At 36.2% G+C, this 18,217-nt stretch overlaps 1 protein-coding gene across 1 annotated transcript; it reads right to left on the bottom strand.

Moving 5' to 3' along the window:
• Positions 1 to 2,863: 2,863 nt before the first annotated feature.
• On the bottom strand, positions 2,864 to 17,185 carry LOC127854709 (uncharacterized). The gene is made up of 7 exons (XM_052389768.1): positions 17,081 to 17,185; positions 14,983 to 15,064; positions 14,537 to 14,578; positions 12,434 to 12,565; positions 11,639 to 11,713; positions 5,183 to 9,927; positions 2,864 to 5,045 (listed from the first exon to the last, which is right to left on the bottom strand). Exons 1-6 carry the CDS (start codon positions 17,183 to 17,185, stop codon positions 9,710 to 9,712), a joined length of 654 nt encoding a protein of 217 aa, XP_052245728.1. The 3' UTR covers positions 2,864 to 5,045; positions 5,183 to 9,709.
• Positions 17,186 to 18,217: the final 1,032 nt, after the last annotated feature.

Here is an 18,217-nt window from a genome sequence, read left to right as displayed (position 1 = left end):
GCAATTTTTCAAGATTGCATGGTCCCAAAGTATTAAATAAAGAACAAAATACCCTGTTAATTATTTAGTCCGACATGCTATTAAGACCAAGCTGAAAGTAGCGGAACTTTACTGTAGTTTTATGTGCCTTCGTGGAAAATGATCCAGTCATCGATATTCGGTCCACTTCCTCATGTCCAACAGAAAGGTATTCATTTCGTGCTTTGAACTATTCTGAAGATTTTAGTCATAGTTATGTCATAAATATCGAATAGGGACTTGTAAAACCAGTTCTTTAACTTGCATTATTGCTTCGCAAGAATGGACCTGTAAAAATGCTTTTAAATTAGTTAAAAGGAAGGTATTTGAAAAAAATCCTGTTTTTGTCTTATAAACAAAAAAAAACATTGAATGTGATACATAACCCATCACAGTATCCAATAACAGACGGACGAAAAGATTTGAGTATAGCCTATACCACTTGCGACTGGGTATAATACATAAAAACCTCCAATAACTAAAGGCAGTGGCTAGTCGTACATTCCCGTACGGCTAGACAAGAGGCTAACCGTACGGCCCCGTACGGCTAGACAATAGGCTAGCCTTACGGCGCTGTACGTATTATAGCCTTTCCTATAGAGATTGTCTAGCCGTACGGCTTATAAAGTATAGAATTGTCATTTAGTGCTGTTAATCAGTAATATGCAGCAAAGACAAATAAGCGCCCGAGCCGATTGTGACGAAGATATTTCGTACATATTTTCCTACAATAAGCCTATAACTGAAGCATTCGTATTTTTAGTTAGTGTTCGTGTGGCGTATAAATGGTTGCAGGAATTTATCAAAGCGCTGACGTCACTGTAGGTGTTCGTTGTTGTATAAGTTTAGACGCAACTCAGTTTAAAAAATTATTTTATAGCTTTTTATATTGCAAGTTTTGAATGAACACAATCCATTCAAAATTATAAAGAGTGTGTCTTAAAGCACAGGTTCAGATGTTTTTTTTTAAATCATTAATAAAAAATATATTTTTAGCTTCGTTTTGGGAAAACAGGGCTAAATGCTTATGCATAAATTGTCATCCCAGTACAAGAGACCCTTTAAACATTATAAAATAAGACATGTCGTCCTTGTTTAACGTGTTTGCATTGCACAAGCTAATCAGTATGCACAGGCTTATCTTATTTGACATGCATTAAGCCTCGTTTTCTCTGAAAGCAGCCAGTATGTGCAGATTTTCAATGATAAACACTAGACTGGCCAATATCGTCTTACAAGCTGTTAAACTCTATTACTCATATACACCAACTGCAGTGCACCAGTGAGTGGTGGACTATAAACAGGCAAATGTGGTGGTTATCTTTCCTAGCAGACGCTAGTAGAATGTGTAGTCTGCTGCAACGGACAGTGGTTGTATTTCCATGTCATAGTTAAAGGGATCTTTTCACGGTTTGGTAAATTGACAAAATTGAAAAAAATTGTTTCAGATTCGCAAATTTTCGCTTTAGTTATGATATTTGTGAGGAATCAGTATTACTGAACATTAACCATGGTCTAATATAGCCATTATATGCATCTTTTCACGATTTAAAAACCTAAAAATTATAGAGCGTTGCAACGCGAAACGATTGAATAATTTGGAGAGTTCTGTTGTTATCGTTTAAATTTGTGAAACTACGAAGATTGCTTATATCAGGTATAGAATACACCTCTCATGTATGCTTGGCAGGATAGCTCATTAGGCTAAAGCGTTTTTTACTACAGGATTCCGGGGGTCACTGGTTCGAGCCCTTGTACGGGCTACTTTTTTTCCATTTTTAAATTTTATTTTTGATTTTTTTTCTGGAGCGTTAAAAATCCAATGTTTACATTCATCAATATAAAGCATCTAATGACAAACTTCAAAACATGTCAAATCTGTGAAAAGGCCCCTTTAAGGCTTCTACGCACATACCGATTTGCAAAAACATTAGCGTTAGCGGACGCTCACACTAAAAATGAACCGTTGAACTAAATTTAGATTCACATCGTACATGTACATGCACGATTTACATGCTGGCGAATTCGACTGTACATACATTTTCGATTTCAGAATTTAATATCTGGCTTATTTTGCATATATCGACACATGTTCTTCTTAACTTTTCTCTAAGTTTATGTTCAAATATATGTTTAATAAATTGTTTTTTTTACACATTTTATGTAAATTAATAAATATTTGAAAAAATCGTATAATCTCGCTTTAAAAATTCTTCATCTTTCACGGCTTCCTTTCATGTCATACGGTTGCTTATTTGATTCATTAATTAGTCGACGTTCCTAAGGCGTGAAAAACCTGTAATAAAGAGTTGCGGCATCGATATTTTGAAATTTAATGACGACAGCCGTCAAAGTTACGTTCTAGAAATTGACTTACACACATAATTTAAATCGGTTTTTAATTTGATTCTTTAATAAGACGACTTTCCTATGTAAGGAGTGAAAACTGTTTTAATTAGTTGCGGCATCGATATTATGAAATTCAATGACGGCCAAGGTACTTCTCAGAAATGGAGTCACACAAATAATTTAATTGTCGTTCAGACAATGGATAAATATATGGTTTCATACAAGCAATTTATCAGTTCACTGAAAATGGTTGTCTTTAACTTAGACAATATCCATAGGAAAAGCTATACGTACAGAGCCGTACGGCAAACCTATTGTCTACCCGTACGGGGCCGTGCGGCTAGCCTCTTGTCTAGCCGTACGACTAGCCACTGAAAAATGTATAGTTATTTCATTTTCATTTTACAAATGTCTCTAAAAATATATTTAAATTTTCTCTATCATGGAAGTGTCATTTATTCATACAACACATGACAAATTATAACAACAATATATGTTTAAATTATCTGACCCTTGTCAGACGTTTTATTATGAAACTAATAAATGATATGCATGATTGTCAGATTGTGAAATGCTCAATTCAAGTATTATATAAGAGATAAATGGTGACGGACCCATGACAAACAAATAATTGGAGATAGTAGTAACAATCCATCATAAGTTGCAATACGAACTAAATGATTATCATGAAAATAAAAACTGATTTAACAAGCAAATTCGTTGAATTGATATCCCCCGCCATTATACTTCTGGATACAAGTTATGGCTCTGGACACACAAAAAAAGCATTTTTTTCAAATACAAAGGGTCATAACTCCGCTATTATTCAAGGATGTACAATGCCATTTGGCGTGCATCATCCTCTTATCCATATATATATATACTCATACCAAGTTTCAATGAAATCTGCCAAAGCACTTCCAAAATATGGTTCCGGACACAAAAGTGCCGGACGGACAGACGGAAAGACGGACAATGCCAAATTAATATCCCTCCGCTGTTGGCGGGGGATCACAAAAATTAAGCAAAATTAATTACATACACAACAAGATGCGTTTGTGAAACCCAATGTCCCCGTATATAACGTTTGACCTTGAAGGATGACCTTGACCCTTCACCACTCAAAATGTGCAGCTCCATGAGATACACATGCATGTCAAATATAAAATTGCTAGCTTCAATATTGCAGAAGTAACATAACATGAGCAATTTTGACCCATATATTTGACCTTGAAGGATGACCTTGACCTTTCACCACTCAAAATGTGCAGCTCTATGAGATACATATGCATGCCAAATATCAAGTTGCTATCTTCAATAGTGCAAACGTATTCATAAAATAAGCGATTTGGGCCACATATATTTAACCTCTGACCTTGAAGGATGACTTTGACCTTTCAACACTCAAAATTTGCAGCTCCATGAGATACACATGCATGCCAAATTTCAAGTTGCTATCTTCAATATTGCAAAAGTATTAATAAAATAAGCGATTTGGGCCACATATATTTGACCTCTGACCTTGAAGGATGACCTTGACCTTTCAACACTCAAAATGTGCAGCTCAATGAGATACACATGCTTGCAAAATATCAAGTTGCTATCTACAATATTGCAAAAGTATTCATAAAATGAGCGATTAAGGGCACATATATTTGACCTCTGACCTTGAAGGATGACCTTGACCTTTCACCAATGATAATGTGCAGCTTCAGGAGATGCATTTGCATGCCAAATATCAAGTTGCTACTTTCAATATTGCAAGTTATTGCAAAATGTTAAAGTTGGCATAAACAGACCAACCAACCAATAAACAGACCGACAGAGCAAAAACAACATGTCCCCCACTACTATAGTGGGGGACATAAAAATAGACTGATCCTACAAGCAAACCCCATATTTACACAGAACAATGTCTGAATTGACATAAATTTGGACAAAAAACATGCATTTTCCTGGATTTGAAGCACATACCTTTTGATTGCAAACAACAGTCTTACTTACTAAGACATTTCTGAAAATTACACGTTGCCAGCAAAGTACATTTTTAAATCAGATATGCAATGTCATGTCCTTACCAAATTGTACTAGAGCTGTTTTCCCTTCGAGTTTGCAAACAGCCTTAAAATATAAACTAAACACTAGAAAAGAATCTTTAACAAGGGCTGTTTGTAAAACATGCATGCCCCCCATATGAGCTGTCCGTTGTAGTGGCAGCCATTGTGTGAATACGTTTTTTGTCACTGTGACCTTGACCTTTGACCTAGTGACCTGAAAATCAATAGGGGTCATCTGTGAGTCACGATCAATGTACCTATGAAGTGTCATGATCCTAGGCAAAAGCGTTCTTGAGTTATCATCCGAAAATCATTTTACTATTTCGGGTCACCGTGACCTTGACCTTGTGACCTTAAAATCAATAAGGGTCATCTGTGAGCAATGATCAATCTACCTGTGAAGTTTCATGATCCTAGGCATATGCGTTCTTGAGTTATCATCCGAAAACCATTTTACTATTTCGGGTCACCGTGACCTTGACCTTTGACCTAGTGACCTCAAAATCAATAGGGGTCATCTGCGAGTCATGATCAATCTAGCCATGAAGTTTCATGATCCTAGGCGTATGAATTTTTGAGTTATCATCCGGAAACCATTTTACTATTTTGGGTCACCGTGACCTTGATCTTTGACCTCAAAATCAATAGGGGTCATCTGCGAGTCATGATCAATCTACCCATGAAGTTTCATGATCCTAGGCGTATGCTCTCTTGAGTTATCATTCAAAAACCATTTTACTATTTTGGGTCACCGTGACCTTGACCTTTGACCTAGTGACCTCAAAATCAATAGGGGTCATCTGCGAGTCATGATCAATGTACCTATGAAGTTTCATGATCCTAGGCCCAAGCGTTCTTGAGTTATCGTCTGACAACCACCTGGTGGACGGACCGACAGACTGACATACCGACAGACCGACCGACATGAGCAAAGCAATATACCCCCTCTTCTTCGAAGGGGGGCATAATGAGATAAAAGTGCACTTACAAAATCAAAGTCTTTCATTTTGAAAACCAATAGACAGAATTATAACATATAAAAAGTATACAATCTTCAGTACACTGATCAACAAATTAAAACATTTTAAATCATACAATTTGCATAAAATTCAAAGCTTGATATCTCAAAAACTTATCCACAATATTGAAAGATATTAAGAATCTTACAATCTGCATCATAACTAAAGCTCAATATCTTATAAAACTGATTGACTAAACTGCAACATTTTACAAATTATTTAATCTACAAAAAATGAAAAACTTCATATTTCAAAATTCAACCGACAGCATTGACACATATTTAGAATCATACAAAGTTAAAGCTTCAAATGTCAACTTGAAATGAGTCCAAAGTACACGGACTTTAGTGAAACACTGGTAAGGGACTAAAAAGGCAGTTAACAACAAGAGCTGTGTTCGTAAAACACAATCCCCCTTACTGTGCCGCTTTGAAGCCATATATTCGACCTATGACATTGAATTATGACCTTGACCTTTCACCACTCAAAATGTGCAGCTCCATGAGATACACATGCTTGCCAAATATGAAGTTGCTATCTTCAATATTGCAAAAGCATTCATAAAATGAGCGATTTTGGCCACATATATTTGACCTCTGACCTTGACCTTTCAGAAAATTAAAATGTGCAGCTCTATGAGATACATATGCATGCCAAATATCAAGTTGCTATCTTCAATATTGCAAAAGTTATTGCAAATGTTAAAGTTGGCGTAAACAGATCAACCAACCAACCAACCAACAGACAGGACAAAAACAATATGTCCCCCACTACTATAGTGAGGGACATAAAAATAGACTGAACCTTCAAGCAAACCCCAAATTTACATAGAACAATGTCTGAATCGCCATAAATTTGGACAAAAAACATGCATTACCCTGTATTTGAAGCACAGACCTTTTGATTGCAAACAACAGTCTTACTAAGACATTTCAGAAAATTACACGTTGCCAGCAAAGTACATTTTAAAATCAGATATGCAATGTCATGTCCTTACCAAATTGTAATAGAACTGTTTTCACTTCGAGTTTGCAAACAGCCTTAAAATATAAACTTAACACTAGAAAAGAATCTTTCAGGAGATAAAAGTGCACTTACAAAATCAAAGTCTTTCATTTTGAAAACCAATAGACAGAATTAAAGCATAAAAATTATGCAATCTTCATTACACTGATCAACACCATTGAAACATTTTAAAATCATACAATTTGCATAAAACTCAAAGCTTGATATCTCAAAAACTTATCCACAATATTGAAAGATATTAAGAATCTTACAATCTGCATCATAACTAAAGCTCAATATCTTATAAAACTGATTGACGAAACTGCAACATTTTACAAATTATTTAATCTACAAAAAATGTAAAACTTCATATTGCAAAATTCAACTGACAGCATTGACACATATTTAGAATCATACAAAGTTAAAGCTTCAAATGTCAACGTGAAATACACATCCAAGATATCATTTAAACTAATATACTGACAAAGTTTCAAGAAGATTCATAAGTCCATATAAGGAAAAATGCCCCGCCCACTGGTGGCCATGTTTTTCTTAGCAACTGGAACCAATTTCAAACTTGTCCAAATATCATTGGGACAAATCTTCTGACAAAGTGTCATGATGATCGTACAATAAATATGGCTTCTAGAGTTTTAACAGGGTTTTACTTTAGCCATATAAGGAAAAATGCCACGCCCCTTAGTGGCCATGTTTTTTCACCAACTAGAACCATTTTTGAACTCATCCAAGATATCATTTGGACAAATCATCTGACCAAGTTTCATAATAATCGGAAAATAAATGTGGCCTACAGAGTGTTAACAATGTTTTAGTAAAGCATGATACATAACCATATTAGGAAAAATGCCCCGCCCCTGGTGGCCATGTTTTTTAAGCAAACAAAACTATTTTTGAACTAATCCAAGATATCATTAGGACAAATCTTCTGACCAAGTTTCATGAAGATAAGAAAATAAATGTGGCCTATAGAGTGTTAACAAAGTTTTACTATAGCCATATAAGGTAAAATGCCCCACCCCCTGGCGGACATGTTTTTCAACCAACCAGCATCATTTTTTAACTTGTCTACGATATTTTTTGGGATGAATATTCTGACCAAGTTTCATGAAGATCGGAAAATAAATGTGGCCTCAAGAGTGTTAACAAGATTTTACAATAGCCATTTTTATAAGGAAAAATGCCCCGCCCCTTGGCAGCCATGTTTTTCAAGCAAACATAACCATTTTCAAACCCATCCAAGATATTAATGAGACAAATATTCTGACCAAATTTCATGAAGATTGGACAATAAATGTGGCCTCTAGAGTGTTCACAACGTTTTACTATAGCCATATATAGCCATATAAGGAAAAATGCCCCGCCCTTTGGCAGCCATGTTTTTCAAGCAAACGTAACCATTTTCAGCTTGTCTAAGATATCATTGAGACCAAACTTCTGACCAAATTTCATGAAGAATGGACAATAAATGTGGCCTCTAGAGTGTTAGCAATGTTTAACTAAAAACATAAGGAAAACTCCCCCGCCCCTTGGCGGCCATGTTTTTTCACTGATCTGGACCATTTTCGAACTCGTCCAAAATATAAATAAAACCAATGTTTTGACCAAGTTTCATGATGATTAGGCAAACATTTTGACTTCTAAAGTGTTCACAAGGTTTCTCTATAGCCATATAAGGAAAACTGCCCCGCCCCTGGCGGCCATGTTTTTCAACGGACCGGAACCAATTTTTAACTCAACCAAAATATCACTTAGACAAACATTTTGACAAAGTTACATGAAGATTGGACTTCTACAGTGTTCACAAGTTTTTTTGTTTTTTTTTTGACCTAGTGACCTAATTTTTGACCCAGCATGACCCAGTTTCGAACTCAGTCGAGGTATCAATGTGACAAATGTTCTGCAAAATTTCATGAAGATCAGACAATAAATGTGGCATCTAGAGTACACAAGGCAAAATGTTGACGACATACAACGCACAACGGACAAAAGGCAATCACAAAAGCTCACCATGAGCATGTTGCACTCAGGTGAGCTCAAAAGTTATGGCCAATTTTAAAGTTTTCAGACGGACGGACAGAAGCAATATATTTAACATTTAACCTTGAAGGATTACCTTGACCTTCACTTTTCACCACTCAATATGTGCAGCTTCACAAGATGCACATGCATGCCAACTGGAGCTTTGTCACAGACGTGACATATACCCCCACATAACGCATTGACACAGACTATTTTGTATGCTGTCTTCACAAAACAAGATAATACAATTTATGGCGATTTTTTAAGAATCATTATGCCATTATCATTTATAGCCATTTTGACCTTTGAACTCTTGAATTGTTTCACATGACAAGCCTTCCAATGACTTTGAACAAAATTGATGTACAGAGTCATTTTAAAATCTTACAATGAATGACATATTTATGGCCCAGACAAGATAATTTATTGCCATTTTTGACCTTTGAACTAAAACTACGAACTTGAGTTTGAAGATATCGACGTAATTCTTTCGCGCGACACACTGTCAAATGATGGTGAACAAAAGAGCCAACGATTTTAAAATCGCACAATAAACAACATAGTTATTGCCCAGACAAGCTCAATTATGGCCATTTTTTACCTTTAAACTCAAATTGTGCCCTTGTTCTTGGAAATATCGACGTAATTCTTTCGCCCGACACACTGTTCAATGATGGTGAACAAATGTGCCAAATGATTTTAAAATATCACAATAAAAAACAAAGCTATGGCCCGGCCAAGCATTTGACCTTTGAACTCCCAAGTGTGACCTTGACCTTTGAGATATTGACGTAATTTTTTTTAACACGACACACCGTTCCATGATGGTGAACAAATGTACCGAGTCATTTAAAAATGTAACGATAAATAACATAGCTATGGTCCGTACAAACTTACAGTTTAAAACATACTAAGTGACCCCATGACCTAGTTTTTGACCTGGCATGACCCATATTCAAACTTGACCTAGACATTATCTACATACAACTACTGACCAAGTTTGGTGAAGATCGGATGAAATATCGGGACAGACCGTCAAACGTGACTCCTATATAGCCCCCATTACCAATTGTAATAGGGGTATAAATATCAAGTTGCTATGTTCAATATTGAAAAAGTTATGGCCATTTAAGTTTTCGGCCAGATGGACAGACTGACTGACTGACGGACAGTTCAACTGCTATATGCCACCCTACCAGGGGCATAAACATATTCCACAATTCAACAATTCTTTTTCCATTTTTGTTTTTCCATAATAATGTTATGGACCCTTGCCCTTATCTGGGCCACTGTTCTTCCGGTAAGTATTTTTAGGGACCCCATTATTTTTGAGCCAGATGGCATTTTTTTTTCTCTTAATTCATCTCTAAAAAAGTTCATGAAACATATGTTCTCTTCGCTGGCCCACTTTCGTTTCATTCCTTTTCTTGTCCCTGTCCCTAAAACAAGAATAGATATAAAAAATAAAATAGCAATGAGTATCATGTCAGTGTTTTCTTCAGTTTTGGGGTCGGGTCCCCTGAGAGGGGGATAATTCACGTGTAAAAGGGGAAATTTCAATGCTAAGCAAGTAACATACAAAATCAAGTTGTAACACCATAATTCACCATACACAGAGAGAAAAACATTATTCCAACTTTTTTTGTCATCAACATGTTATGTTTATGTTCAAAGATCAACATTTTTTGGCTTTTCTGTGAATTATTTAAACGAGGATTTAAAATTGAACTACACTTCCAAGAGGGGAAATTTTCAAATATTTTTGGGAAAAATATACACTCTAAGCAGCAAACTCATTTGTTCAGTGACTGTAAGCCCTTTATTTTGTTGACTTTTCTACTGAATTGATCCTTGCACACAAAGTATCAACATAACAAGTCAGTGTTCTGCCGTGGATGCGCCCTTGTGTTATTGTCGCAAAAAACTAATATTTGTCCCCACCCGTTTTCTGTATATGGGTCCGCGGGCGCACATGAATTAGAAATAAAAACTAATCGATTCAATTTGTAAGTCGGTAAAGTAATCGAGTGAATGTGTAACCAGAACAAACTATTTCATTGGACATGACGTCATTTCGCAGCCAATGGTTAATTTATTTAATATTAACACTCTATTTCATTGGTAAGTTAAGATTATAACAACCAATCAGATATCAAGGAAATTTCCGAACCTATCAAAATGGCTTAAAGTGACAGGCCAAAGAAAACAAAATCCATTTATTTTTTTCCTCCGGCAAGTAAAATTAGAAAATATGACAATAATATTAACAACCCAACAGAGTCTTCCCAAGTCCCAACATCGTTTAGCAATTACGAAAAAAGTCTGCCCCTAAACGTACATTCCAAGAAAATTGGCTTCAAAAATGTCCTTGGTCACTGTTTGACAACAACAAAATGACATGCAGATTGTGCATAAAGCAAAAAAGAAAACGCCTTTACTATCGGTATTTCTAATTATCGAACAAGTACTTTGACATGCGGAGTCCAATGACCATAAATCTGTTCAAAGTTTTGTAAATATGTTGACAACTGTTTGACAGTGTTAAAAAGTTTTTTGAATGTTCCAGTTTTAATAACAATGTTACAACCTGACTGTAAGAAGTTTAAGCACGTTTAAAAGTTCAAGTTAAAGGTTATTAGTTTCCACACATTTAATTCTGCTACAAAAATATTTCTGTGTCCCCATATTTTTTCTTTTTGTCCCCACTTTTGTAATCCTAAAGGGTCCCCAACAGTAAAATTTCACGGCAGAACACTGCAAGTGATACAATGATTGAATATTGTAGAGCAAGGTTTTCCTGATAAAAATGCACAAAACCTGAACATGTTCGGAGGTAAATGAACTAACTGAAACTGTTTTAACACCAGTTTAAAACAATTTTTCACACATATAAGAACTGACAGTTCGCAGAACTATCATTTCTTGGAAGAACAAGTACTAAACATTAACTTTCATAGCAAACTGCCTACTTTGTACTTTACAAGGACTTTTACAAGCACATTGTTGTAACCCTGTAGATCACAGAGGAGGTCGTCTAGAGCATCACACTTGACTTGGACTACTCATTTATTTTAATACAGTCATGACATAAGACTCTGTCACATAATGATAGAAAATGCAGAGAAACCCGTCTTCAAATTTAGTTCATACCTTGAGGATTTGGCTGCCTCATTTCATCATGGGTCAGACTGGCTGGCCCTTCACTGTCAGCAGTTGACATGGACTCTGAAAGAACCAAAGTGAAACCTGTAGATTGCATATGATCAGCACAGTCAACACTGGCATGTTGTATCATGAGAGGCTCTGACTCCTGTACAGATTCTAGACTGTGGGTGTCTTCAACAGTTGCCTCAATGACTGTAAACATATAATGTCAACAGTGGGGTCTTGTATGTCTATTATCCATTGGTGGATCTTGCTGAAATCTATAGAAAACATGCATGCCCCCCATATGGGCTGTCCGTTGTAGTGGCAGCCATTGTGTGAATACGTTTTTTGTCACTGTGACCTTGACCTTTGACCTAGTGACCTGATAATCAATAGGGGTCATCTGCAAGTCACGATCAATGTACCTATGAAGTGTCATGATCCTAGGCAAAAGCGTTCTTGAGTTATCATCGGAAAATCATTTTACTATTTCGGGTTACCGTGACCTTGACCTTTTGACCTCAAAATCAATAGGGGTCATCTGCAAGTCATGATCAATGTACCTATGAAGTTTCATGATCCTAGGCCCAAGCGTTCTTGAGTAATCGTATGACAACCACCTGGTTGACAGACGGACCGATCGACATGAGCAAAGCAATATACCCCCTCTTCTTCGAAGGGTGGCATAAATATATATTGGCTTGGACAACAGAAAATTGTACTAGAATATATAGTCTACAGTTGGGTCATGTCTTTATCATCAATAGATGGGCCTTTATTATATGACAACAGAAATACCATGGGTCAGACTGGCTGGCTCTTCACTTGGCTCCCTCCTATCATGGGTCAGACTGGCTGGCTCTTCACTTGGCTCCCTTCTATCATTGGTCAGACTGCCTGGCTCTTCACTGTCAGCAGTTGACATGGACTCTGAAAGAACCAAAGTGAAACCTGTAGATTGCATATGATCAGCACAGTCAACACTGGCATGTTGTATCATGAGAGGCTCTGACTCCTGTATAGATTCTAGACTGTGGGTGTCTTCAACAGTTGCCTCAATGCCTGTAAACATATAATGTCAACAGTGGGGTCTTGTATGTCTATTATCCATTGGTGGGTCTTGCTGAAATCTATAGAAAACATGCATGCCCCCCATATGGGCTGTCCGTTGTAGTGGCAGCCGTTGTGTGAATACGTTTTTTGTCACTGTGACCTTGACCTTTGACCTAGTGACCTGAAAATCAATAGGGGTCATCTGCGAGTCACGATCAATGTACTTATGAAGTGTCATGATCCTAGGCAAAAGCGTTCTTGAGTTATCATCCGAAAATCATTTTACTATTTCGGGTCACCGTGACCTTGACCTTTGACCTTGTGACCTCAAAATCAATAGGGGTCATCTGCGAGTCATGATCAATCTACCTATGAAGTTTCATGATCCTAGGCATATGCTTTCTTGAGTTATCATCCGAAAACCATTTTAATATTTCGGGTCACCGTGACCTTGACCTTTGACCTAGTGACCTCAAAATCAATAGGGGTCATCTGCGAGTAATGATCAATCTACCCATGAAGTTTATGATCCTAGCCGTATGCGTTCTTGAGTTATCATCCGGAAACCATTTTACTATTTCGGGTCACCGTGACCTTGACCTTTGACCTCAAAATCTATAGGGGTCATCTGCAAGTAATGATCAATCTACCCATGAAGTTTCATGATCCTAGGCGTATGCGTTCTTGAGTTATCATCCAGAAACCATTTTACTATTTCGGGTCACTGTGACCTTGACCTTTGACCTAGTGACCTCAAAATCAATAGGGGTCATCTGCGAGTCATGATCAATCTACCTATGAAGTTTCATGATCCTAGGCATATGCTTTCTTGAGTTATCATCCGAAAACCATTTTAATATTTCGGGTCACCGTGACCTTGACCTTTGACCTAGTGACCTAAAAATCAATAGGGGTCATCTGCGAGTAATGATCAATCTACCCATGAAGTTTCATGATCCTAGTCGTATGCGTTTTTGAGTTATCATCCGGAAACCATTTTACTATTTTGGGTCACCGTGACCTTGACCTTTGACCTCAAAATCTATAGGGGTCATCTGCGAGTCATGATCAATCTACCCATGAAGTTTCATGATCCTAGGCGTATGCGTTCTTGAGTTATCATCCAGAAACCATTTTACTATTTCGGGTCACTGTGACCTTGACCTTTGACCTAGTGACCTCAAAATCAATAGGGGTCATCTGCAAGTCATGATCAATGTACCTATGAAGTTTCATGATCCTAACCCAAAGCGTTCTTGAGTTATCATCCGGGAAACCACCTGGTTCACGAACCGACCGACAGACCGACCGACATGTGCAAAGCAAAATACCCCCTCTTCTTCGAAGGGTGGCATAAATATATATTGGCTTGGACAACAGAAAATTGTACTAGAATATATAGTCTACAGTTGGGTCATGTCTTTATCATCAATAGGTGGGCCTTTATTATATGATAATAGAAATACCAAAGGAAATGTTTTGTTTTCCAAAAGCACTTCTAAAAGTGTTTTTTTTATGCTTTTCGGTATAAGGTATGAGATGTACACAAAATAACAACACACATATCCCCCACTAAAATATGTTATAAGACCTGCTTACAATTTAAATCAGAAAATCTTCATACTTGCAAGTAAGTTATTTATCCTTTAAATCATTAAAATAACTCAGAAACAGAAATGTCTAATTGAGCATATAAACTATTTCATAAGGTGTCCAAATCTAAAGGTATTCCTATACTTCCTTTTTTTTTTAATGGGCTACCATAACAATGACTCTGTTATGGACCACTTTCATAATACAAATGAACAGTGGCCAATGATCTATCATGGGTATAAATAACTATTTTACCTTCTTGATGGCCATCTTCGTCTTCAATTGGAAGAGGTAAATCTGTAAAAAATGATTTTTTATTTTAGAAATAACTATTTAGAAAAAAATAACCAGAAGTCACTCTTGATACGACAGTAAATATTTTCAATACTTCAAGGTTGTTAAAAAGTATTTTGTTGCATTAGCATTTCTTTAAGAGGATAAACAATTTTCAAGGCACATAAAATAGGTTTGCCTATTTTTACCACGTAAATTTTAGACTTATTGAATTAACGTGGCCAAAACAAGGGCCCCGCCTTTCAAACAATGTTTTACATCGTTTGTCTGTTCTCAAGCGCTCTGTTTTGTTCTGAAGAATGATCATTCAGTCGAATTTACTGACAGCCATAGGAGAGAAAGTAACAAAAATTCTCCATCCCAATTCAGTAAAATGAATTATATTAATAAAATTCTTATAATCAAACCTTCTACTACTATGTCCTTCATCTGCCTTCCCTTCCACTCATTGACTTTACCATTTTCAACAGCATACAACATCAGGGCAACCTATAAAATTTCAAGAAGACCATAATATTCCAGTGTCAACAATACTTCCATCATAACAACAGTAGCAATCCATAGTTCCCTGACCTCACTTTTTATTTCAATATCAATATAATTGAACACAAACGTTGCCATATGCTATTTTGTTGACAGCTTGTGAAAGTCTGCACAGTACCATATTTGTAAATTACACAGCCCTACAAATAATATAATCTCAATTATCTGCCACAACACTTAAAGAAACTAGAGCTTTGTCACAGACGTGACCTATACCCCCACGTGCCCCATCCACACAAGAGAATCTAATTAATGGCTATTTTTAAGAATTATTATGCCATTATCATTTATGGCCATTTTGACCTTTGAACTTAAAGCATGGACCTTGACCTTGGAGATATCGACATTATTCTTTCCTGCCACACACCATCCATAACGGTGAACACATGATTTTAAAATCTCACAATGAACAACATAGTTATGGCCCAGACAAACTCATTCATGGCCTTCTTTACCTTTGAACAAAGTGTGACCTTGACCTTCGAGATATTGACGTAACTCTTTCACGTGACACACAAGTCATATGACGGTGAACAAATGTGCCAATGATTTTTAAATCTCACAATGAACTACATAGTTATGGCCCAGAAAAGCTCATTTATGGCCATTTTTGACATTTGAACTCAAAGTGTGACCCTTGACCTTGGAGATATCGACGTAATTCTCTCGCACAACACACCTTCCAATGATGGTGAAATGTTTCAACTGATTTTAAAATCTCAAAAGAACAACACAGTTATTGCCCGGACAAGATGAAATTCTTTGCGCGACACACCCTCCAATGATGGTTAACAAATGTTCCAAATGATTTTAAAATCTCACAATGAATGACAAAAGTTATGGCCCGGACAAGCATTTTACCCTTGAACTCCAAAAGTGACCTTGACCTAAGTTCTTGGAGATATCGACGCAATTCTTTCGCGCAACACACGGTCCCATGATGGTGAACAAATCAAAACCAAGTCAATTAAAAATCTAACAATAAATGAAATAGTTATGGTCCAGACAAACTTTGTGTTTAAAAGCACTAAGTGACCTCTGTGACCTAGTTTTTTTACCAGGCATGACCCATATTCAAACTTGACCTAGACATCATCTAGATACAACTTGTGACCAAGTTTGGTGAAGATCGGATGAAATTTCGGGACAGACCGACAAAGTGACTTTTTATATAGCCCCCATACACATAGGTAAGTGGGTATAATTACGCTTTATATTAATGCTTGCTTGTGTGATGTACATGCCTTTAGATATTGCATTTATTGATACCATTTCGGTAAAAGAACTTAATTAATGAAAAGCTGGTCAGTGACCAAAATTCCCATTGAATAAATGAAGAAAAGCCACAATAATATAAAATAGTCAACAATGGCAACAAATTAGCAGACAACACTAAACAGTATGACAATGAGGGCTAAATAGACAAAAAACAATAACATGAACTGGAGAGTTTACACCTTGGCATGGACATTGGTTGTAGCACAAAACACACTCACAACAAGAGATGTGTTTGTAAGAAACACCAATGCCCCTACTGTGCCGCTTTTTTTTATTTGACCTTTGACCTTGAAGGATGACATTGACCTTTCACCACTCAAATGTGCAGGTCCATGAGATACGCATGTAATCCAAATATCAACGTTGCTGTTTTCAATATTTCAAAAGTTACTGATTCAACGTTTTAAGTTTTGGTAAAAGTTTTGGACACACACACACACCTTGACACGCACACACATACAAAGAAAGACAAGCCAAAAACAATATACCCCCGTTCATTCGATCCAGGGGGGCATAAAAAAGCCATTAATGCAAAGCATACTAGTCAAAGTCAACATCAGATATGGTCTACTGGGCTGCTGTTAAATTATTCTTTCTTTTAGCCCTCTTAGTTACAATATAGCATTTAGTTTTTCAAATATCTGTGTATGGAAAATTTAAAGATTTTTATTATGAAATATATACCTTTGAGAGTTCCATTGTACTGGAAGACAACTGATAATATTCCTTGTGGGTCTTCACATCATGTCCCAGATGCTTTGCAAGCAATTTTAGTTCACCATGAGTCATGTCAAGAATCTATAAAGCATGTTAATTCTTGATTATATTCACAATATGCAGTCATCATTCCAGTTTGCTGCCAATTTAACAATTTGTTTTGCATCTTCTACAGAAAAGATGTACACAAGAAAGCTTATATTGTATAGTTGTAGTCATTATGGTGCTCCAAATTCTTGTAATCAACCATGCATTTACAGAGTCAAAAATTTGTAATGTTAATTCTGAAAAAGCCAACACATGGTTTGGTATTTACATGATCCGCCATTTTGAAAATAGCTACTCCTGTATATATGCCAAAATTTATGTTAAATATAACAATTGGGTCTAACAATTAAAATCAATTATTGGGTTCTCACAGATAACCATTTTCTGTCATACAAAAGCTGCCAAAATCAAAGGTCTCCATAAAAGTTTTTATTATAATTTATTCACAAATGATGGCAAGCAAATTTCAACATAATTACTTATTTCTGTATAAAAGCCGAAGTATACATGTATGTATGTATGCCATTAAACTGGAAGAGAATGTAGTATAATTGCTGATAATTGCTGAAAGTCTAAATAAATATTGTGCCATAAGAAAGAAACCTTTCAGGTCACAATATCATCTGTACAGGGATATGAAACAAAGACCATAATTCTTAAATGGCTTAAGCAATCCCATATTTGCACAACTAGACTTTAGAAGTAATTGTGAACGATTGTACCAGTTGTAAAATAAAAATAAGTACTGAATAATAAATAGAAAGTTCAATATTGAACCTTGAATGTTTCAAGAAATGATTTTTTTATTTGACAAGGATAACACATTTGCATACATTTAATATGGCCATATTCGAACCAAAGCAAATACATGCATATAAAACAACACAACAATTTCGTGATTTAACAGCAAAGTTTAATATAAAATAACAATCTATGTATCAAAGACTAAAGTAAAAAAAGGACTGCAATGGTCGCTCAAGGTATATTGACAGCAAGTAAGAATGCTGAACCAATGATTGGCAAATCGCAAGACAAAGGAACCTTGGAACTTTTGAA

The sequence above is a fragment of the Dreissena polymorpha genome, chromosome 13 (assembly GCF_020536995.1).
Source record: "Dreissena polymorpha isolate Duluth1 chromosome 13, UMN_Dpol_1.0, whole genome shotgun sequence".
Lineage (NCBI taxonomy): Eukaryota > Metazoa > Mollusca > Bivalvia > Myida > Dreissenidae > Dreissena > Dreissena polymorpha.
This window is presented reverse-complemented; position numbering and strand designations above follow the sequence as displayed.